General features: G+C 45.2%; 1 protein-coding gene across 1 annotated transcript; it reads left to right on the plus strand.

Annotated features, from left to right (window-relative positions):
- The first annotated feature begins 3185 nt into the window (after positions 1–3185).
- NUDT10 (nudix hydrolase 10) lies at positions 3186–7955 on the plus strand. The gene is made up of 2 exons (XM_015127423.3): positions 3186–3831; positions 6669–7955. Coding segments are annotated over exons 1-2 (495 nt in total). The 5' UTR covers positions 3186–3337; the 3' UTR covers positions 6670–7955.
- The last annotated feature ends 262 nt before the right edge of the window (positions 7956–8217 follow it).

Below are 8217 nucleotides of genomic sequence, written 5' to 3' on the forward strand. Positions count from 1 at the left end.
AACTCCACTCTAAGTTCTCATTTTCTCTTCTGTAAAACGGACATATGAACTGCCTCCCTCCCTAAGAGTTAATGGGATAACAGTTAACAGGATGCAAGGCATAACACAGGACCTCTCACAGGGACTGTACTCAACACATGTTAGATGTCTTAACTTCATCCCTTTCTTTCTGACTCCAGGGAAAGTGAAATGCCAGCATCTTTAAGTAGACGTTACATTTCTACAGCGAACAATGTTGTCTTTCTCTGATTGCTTTTGGTTGATTTTTATGGATGCTGTCAATGGTTGGAGCAGCTAGTTTTTAATGCATAACAAAGCACCCCCAAATTTTATGCTTTAAACAGTAAACTATTTTATTCACAATTCTGCAGGTCAATAATTTCACCTGGTCTCATCTGAGTGGGTGTTTTTTTTTTTTTTTCTTTTTGCTGTTCATGGCTAGGCTTAGTTATGCATCTTCAGGTAGTGCCCTCTTATAACCTAAGTAGTTCTGCTTGTGGGCGAATGATCTAGGATGGCCTCACCCATATGTTGGGCAATGGTGTCACTGTCAGCTGGGGTGAAAGGGAAGAATCTGCCACGGCTATCTCATCATCCAGGTAGCCCGGCCAGCCTTCCTCACATTGCTATCACAATGCTTCAAGAGCAAAAAGAGAGGGGACACCTCAGTGTTCAAGCACCTTTCAGTTCTCTGCTGGCTTCTGTTCACATTTGTCACTGTCCCACTGGACACAACACATTACATGGCCAAGACCAGAGACAACGACAGTGTGGAAGGAGATACAGGCGTCCATGAACAAACTGCAGTTTCACTGTAACAGTCTACTACAGTGATTTCTGAATTACACTGTTCATCACTGGAGAAATACGTAAATATGTAAAACCAGACAGTGGAATGCTATTCTCTTAAAAACGATTTTTACTCTTGTTACAAAAGTCTTAGCTTTTCTTGCCCTATTACTATACTGTAGATGAATAATAAAGTTATTAGACCATTCTTGCATTGCTATAAAGAAATACCTGAGACTGGGTAATTTATAAAGAAAAGAGGTTTAATTGGCTCATGGTTCTGCAGGTTTTACAGGAATCATGGTGCCAACAGCTGCTCAGCTTCTGGGGTGGCCTTAGGAAGCTTACAACGGTGGCAGAAGGCAGAGAGGGAGCAGGTGCATCACATACCAAAAGCATGAGCAAGACAGGGGAAGGTGCCACACACTTTTAAGTGACCAGATCTTGTGAGCACTCACTAGCACACAGACAGCACCAAGCCATGAAGGACCCATCCTCATGATCCAAACATCTCCCACCAGGCCCCACTTCCACCATTGGGGATTATAATTTAACATGAGATTTGGGCGAGGACAAATATCCAAACTATATCAACTATGAAAGTTTGGGAAAAAGGTAATTTAAAAATTCCCTTGGTATTGTATTAACTCTGTTTTAAGTTGTGGATCTCCATATCCAGACTTTTCCAGTAGGGTTTCAGTATGTGCCTCTTTCCATGTTATAATATCCTATTCCTCTTCCCTGCCACAAATATTTCCCCAGAAAAGACCTACTACTGCACAGGCACAGTGTGATGTAGAACTGAGCTAATAGACTAGAAAATGGCACTTCTTTCTTGTGAGACAAAGGAGATAGTACCTGGCAATTGTGAAGCAGCCCTGCCCTGTGGCCAGAGCCTGGATTGGCCCCTCTCACCCCAGACACCCCACTAGTCTGCTAGTTTTGCTAGAGTGTCTTGTGATTCATTCAAATCATGTTTCAAAGCTCTGAGTAGAAGTTGAACCACTTTGTACTACTAAGTCCTAACCATATTTTTAGGACCCCTTGGTATTTTGTTTGTTTTGTGGTGGTTGATAGTACACTTTGGGAGGCCAAGGCAGGCGGATGGCGAAGTTAGGAGTTCAAGAGCAGCCTGACCAACATGGTGAAACCCATCTCTTCTAAAAATGCAAAAATTAGCCAGGTGTGGTGGCGAGCACCTGTAATCCCAGCTACTCAGGAGGCTGAGGCAGGAGAATCGCTTGAACCCGGGAGGCTAAGGTTGCAGTGAGCCGAGATCGCGCCACTGCACTCCAACCTGTCCAACCTGACAGAGCGACAGAGAGAGACTCTGTCTCAAAAAATAAAATAATAAAATAAAATAAAATCGTGACATAGGACGGTATCTCCACATGCATGGTTTCCCAAACCCCAAGTGATGCTTATCAAAGAGAAAGAGAAGGGTGGAGTGTGTGGAGAATAGGAGAATGTCTTTGGGCTTTAACGCAGGACTACTAGATGGGTGGTGCTCTGGTCTTTAAGGTGTATGTGCATCGAAGTGCAAATGGCTGCAGCAAGGAGGCGAGGAGTGTACCCATGAGGAAACTGAGGCGCAGGGAGGTCAGGCAGGTTGTGAACAGGGGTTTAAGAAAAGCATTAAATTACTGGCTGCGCCAAGATGCTCTGCAAGGTGGGAACCTGTTGAAATAAGACTGTATCATGTGACTCAGCAAAGATGCCCGGCTACTCTGCCAAGAATCCCGTGTGTTGTTCTGACAACACCAGGGCCCAGGTCCCATGAGTAAGCCAGAATGGTTGATAGTGGGGGAGGATGATGACGACGCTGCCTTTGCCCCTGTCATGTGTAAAACAACTGCGTGTGGGTTTCCTGCAGCGCAGTGGGGAGGGAGAGGAGAAACGTCCTGCCGAGCCACCGTGCCTTTGGGTCAAAGGCACACGTGGAGACAGTCTTGGCCAAAGTCACAATGCGGTGAAACGTCCTGCCGAGCCACCGTGCCTTTGGGTCAAAGGCACACGTGGAGGCAGTCTTGGCCAAAGTCACAATGCGGTGTATTTCGCTTTGCGCCAAGGAGGTTCCCGGTCCCAGAAGTGCGAAGCGCCTGCGCAGTGGGCCCGAGGATTCGCGCGCTGTGGGAGCCAGGAGACCCCCGCTCCCGCCCCTCACCCCTCGCCCCCCACCCTCGCCCCTGCCCCTCGCCCATCGCCCATCGCCCTCCTCTGCGAACACGCACATGAACGGGAGCGTGGACTCGCCCGAGAATGCGCTTCACCTCGCAGAAGCGGGTGGGCTCTGTGGAGAGTCGCGGGCTCGGACTGGCTGACTGACACGCCTCGCTGCCCCCGCCTCCACCCGCGCCCCGCCCAGCTTCATCTCTCCCCTCCCAGGGCTCACAGGCAGACGGAGGCTCCTCTCTCTCCCCGCCCCTCGCCTCGGCCGTTTCTCTTCCCAGCACCTCGGCTGCTCCCCTGCAGCAGCAGCAGCAGCAGCAGCAGCAGCGGGGTCAGCGGCCCACACAGCAGGGAGCAGCGAGAGGAGGCTGCCTCGAGGATGAAGTGCAAACCCAATCAGACGCGGACCTACGACCCCGAGGGGTTCAAGAAGCGGGCGGCGTGCCTGTGCTTCCGGAGCGAGCGCGAGGACGAGGTCCTGTTAGTGAGTAGCAGCCGGTACCCGGACCGCTGGATCGTGCCGGGCGGGGGCATGGAGCCCGAGGAGGAGCCGGGCGGTGCGGCGGTCCGAGAGGTGTACGAAGAGGCGGGAGTCAAGGGGAAGTTAGGCCGGCTCCTGGGCGTCTTCGAACAGAACCAGGACCCCAAGCACAGAACGTACGTGTATGTACTGACTGTCACGGAGCTGCTGGAGGATTGGGAAGATTCGGTTAGCATTGGGAGGAAGCGAGAGTGGTTCAAAGTCGACGATGCCATCAAGGTTCTCCAGTGCCACAAGCCCGTGCATGCCGAATATCTGGAGAAACTAAAGCTGGGCGGTTCCCCAACCAATGGAAACTCCATGGCCCCATCCTCGCCAGATAGCGATCCCTAGTATGTACTGCTCGCGCCCACACAGACGTCTGTTTGTCTGCCTCGCTTAAAATGCATCCCGCCTGGAGCACCTCTCGTGCCATGTGCAGTCTCACGGGGAGGAGGGAGGCTTTTGTTTCCTTGGCAGACCCTCTGAATCACGCTTGCAAACTGTTGCCAGGCCCTGTTTTCAGTTTGCACGTTTTTCAGATGCTTTCCAAATCGCTTCTTGGTTACACTGTAAAATATTTCGGGGAAGCCTATGCCGCTTGGGGTTTTAGGTGCCTTAACTGTTCACCCTGCTTTTGGGGGCTGTTTGGGGGGGGGGCGAGGGGTGGGTGGGGAGCGTGTGGGGAGTGTGTGTGTGTCTACCTGTGCGCCCTGTGATGTTTTTGGTTTTACATTTCACACATAGTCGTGGGTGAGCGTGCGTGCGCATTTTTGATACCAGCCTTGTGGTTTGTTTGGTAGTGGAGGCCTTTGAAGTCTGACCAGCTTGGTTGTGTGGGCATCTTTTAGTATTTTTTTCCCTTGAGTTGTTTTCTCCTTCACAGCGTTCGCCCTTGTCAGGGAGCCTTTCTGTGGTGGGAGTTGGTTTAAAAAATCAGTTTTGAATTTGTAAAAACATTAGGAAATTCTACATCTTGTGCTCTTTCTGCACTCGACAGTCACTTTAGCCTCAGAAATGGGATCTCATTTGCCCCTTTCAGAAATTTCTTTTTCTATTTCTATGTGGATCATTTGGTTTTCAAAAAATATTCACAAGTAATTTTTCACTGCTGGCTTCAAATCGCTATTTCCCATGTAGATTAACCTTATTGAATAGATGCTGCTGGGGATCTGCTAGCCAAGCACATCTTACCAGAAAAACTGTATTCACAGAATTTGATTTCCCATGCTCAACTTCCAACTCCCATTGCCCCTTACTGGATACCGTAGAAGAACCATGGTTCTCTGGATTTAAGTTTGTTTTTGAAAGAAAGTGGTCTCCCTCCCATATTTGAATGTAGTGACATTCCGCTTAAGCCTCCCTGACTCTCAGTAACCACAGGAATGGAATCTTTTATGGCGATTACATCCCAGCTGAGTTAGTTCTAGTGATGTTCAGCTGGTACAGAGTTGTCAAACTATTAGGATACCTGAACAACCTCTCAATGATAGAGAGTAATTGTTTTGTCTCACAGGACAACCTTTTCTGGGTGCCAAATTAAAAGCTCTCACGTTTGCCTCAATACTTGCTTAAAGTCAGGAATCCCATCTAGAATACCTAAATCTCTCTTCTGGACCTTCCTCTGTTCCCCCATCCATGTCTGAAATTAGGTAGAAGGAAAGCCTACTTTGTGAAAAGGGTATTCAAATGAAAAGATCATTCCTAATTTCTAGAGCAACCTAGACTACGTCATATCTCTTAAACATTATTGACAGGTATTTGGGGTTCCTTTTTTTTTTTTTTTTTTTTGAGACGGAGTCTTGTTCTATGGGTCGCTGTTATGCACTTTCTATTAAGAAATTTTGGGTTTCGCTATGTAAATTCAAGGTTCCTCTTCTAGATCTCATCTCCCGTGACAGTTGAGGAAAAGCCTAGTTTTTGAAGAGAGTATGGGTGGGGGCGGGGGGCCGGGCTTGGTGGCTCACACCTGTAATCCCAGCACTTTGGAAGGCCGAGGCGGGCAGATCACCAAGTCAGGAGATCGAGACCAGCCTGGCCAGCATGGTGAAACCCCGTCTCTACTAAAAATACAAAAACTAGCTGGGCATGGTGGTGCGCACCTGTAATCCCAGGTACTTGGGAGGCTGAGGTAGGATAATCGCTTGATCTCGGGAGGTGGAGGTTGCAGCAAGCCGAGATCGCCCCACTGCACTCCAGTATGGGCGCTCGTCTCAAAAAAAAAAAAAAAGACTGACTTTCCCCTCGTGCCCCACTGGACAAGTACCTACTTTTTCTTATTCTAAAAAAATTTTGAAGATGACATGTTGGAGTAAAGGTAAGTTTGGTTGCTTGATACAGAATTTGCTGCTCTGGATGGTTAACATATTTTCTAAGAAACCTATGTTCTGTTGATCAGGTCACCTTTGAAAGAAGTAACCCTGAAAGGGGTGAAAGGTGGCTATAAATATTTTTAAGTCCTGTATATAGTTTCATTTGACAGAATCATTGTAAAGATTTCAACATTTTTGTATTTAGAAAATCGATAAAAATTGAAGTGTGTATATGTAAGAGCTTGTAAAGAAACAGCAACATTAGAGGGCCCTTGTGGGATAGATGCTTTAAAGGGCTCTGATGCTGGAGCTGCTCCTTGTCTCACTTGCCTTTAAGTGGAGTTCAATTGTAAGAAAAAGCATTTCTTCCCTCCATAGTTGTTGACTGGGAAAAGGGAGGTTAGAGCTTATAGTACTAACAGCTGGCCAGAGTTTTCTTTTTCAGAGTTCCTTTTGTGGAAGCACCAGTCAAAACAAATATTCTCAGCACCATTCTCGCATTGCAATCATCTTTCTGAATGACTGTTGGCCTATTAGAATATGAACTTTTCGAGGACTAGGACCCAGACTGAATCCTCCCCCATATCCTCAGAGCCTAGAACAGTGCCTGAAATTTGGAGATATTTGTCATTGATCCACAGATTAGAAATGTCTACTACAAGTGTATTCCCGATTTCTCAGCTTCATAATGTACCTGGGACAATCTGTTATTCCCTCAGGCTCTCATCTGGCCTCACAGGGAAACTGCATTGGATAATTCACTGGAGGCTTTTCCAATTCAAAATGGTTGATGAGCCATAGTAGGAGCTCAATAAATATTTGTTGATTAGAGGAATTGATGAACCAATAAAACCCTATTAATAAGATTTTTTTTTTAGGTGAATGGCATAGATGTTGTTCAGATTTACTTTGAAAGGATCAAGTATGTGAATGGATGAATGGAATTGTGAAGCACAGATGAGCTCTTTCGCACTCCAAGGACACAGCTCATCCTATGCTTTTGGACACTTCTTCCCTGTTTATTACAATGACTATTCTCCAGGTTGTTGCACTACCGCTGTATCTGTACAGAATTCTAACTTGGCACCTGTGGCCTTTTTTGTGCTTTTATGATTATGTGTCTGTATTTCCCACCAGATTATATGCCCTTGAATCCAAGGAACTTGTTTCCTTAGTCTTTTTTATATATCTAGCATATAAGATATTGCTTAGAATATGGTAGACATCACTGAAGATTTGTTTAAATAGTTCATATTTTGTAATGATACTGAATGGTTAAACAATCCCTTTCTAATCTGTCTAGCATATATGTGACTTTTGTTTATCAAGTGTCACACAACTGCTTCAAGGCAGCTGTGAGATACTAGAAAGCAAAAATTCTTACTCCTATGTCTGTGTCATCCCAGACATGTGCCTCCAGATGGCAGTATTCTACACCATCTATAAAATATATTTGCAAAGCCAGGCACAGTGTTAAGCATCTGCCTCAGGAGGCTGAGGCAGAAGAATAGCTTGAGCCCAGGAGCTTTAGTCTAGCCTGAGCAATATAATGAGACTCCGTCTCTTAAAATATTTGCCCAAACATTGAACCTAAATTTGACCACGCCCCTAGAAATAATTCCTAATTTTTAGAAAATAGGGCAGAGAAACATTATTTTACACCATGGAGATGAGATCAGCAGAATCCAGACTATAAGAAACTACAGGACACATGACTCAGTTTCTTCTGTAAATAACTTGCAAGGATGAAAGAGATGGAGGATGAACCTATAGATTTAAAGAGACTTAAGAGACATATTAACCAATTGTATGGATCTTATTTGAATTGTGATTTGACCGAACTGTAAAACAAATACATTTATGAGACAATCGGGGTAATTTGAACATTGGTGGGGTATTTGGTATTAGGATAATGGTTTTATCATTATGTTAGAAAGAAGGGTCCTCATCTACATTCTCAAACATTTGTGGCTGATATGATATGATTCTTGGAATTTGCTTCAAAATAGTAAATCTGGATGTTAAGTGCATTGCAAAGATTGATGAAACGAAATTGGCCTTGATAATTGTTGAAGCTGGGTGATGGCTAAAATGAGGTTCATTATATATGTTCATCTCTATTTTTGTATGTTTGGCATTTTCCGTAATAAAGTTTATAAAAGTAATTACTGGAGTTCTTCTTATTAAGCCTAATATATAAGGTAGAAAAAAAGGAAAACATTTAGATTGTTTAAAAAAGGTTGGCTGTGGCATACTGCTTCTGGCCCAAGAGGTCAAATGCCCAAAAAGAGAAGGGAGAAATACCCTGGAGTGGCTAGCAGTTCCCTTGCTGTAGACCAATGTTAGCAGTTTTTTCCTTTAATTTGGCCCATTGAAATAGGAAAAGCTAAATTCTTATTTATTCAAACTGGAAAGTAAGAATGGATT

This window comes from Macaca mulatta, chromosome X, assembly GCF_049350105.2.
Source record: "Macaca mulatta isolate MMU2019108-1 chromosome X, T2T-MMU8v2.0, whole genome shotgun sequence".
Classification (NCBI taxonomy): domain Eukaryota; kingdom Metazoa; phylum Chordata; class Mammalia; order Primates; family Cercopithecidae; genus Macaca; species Macaca mulatta.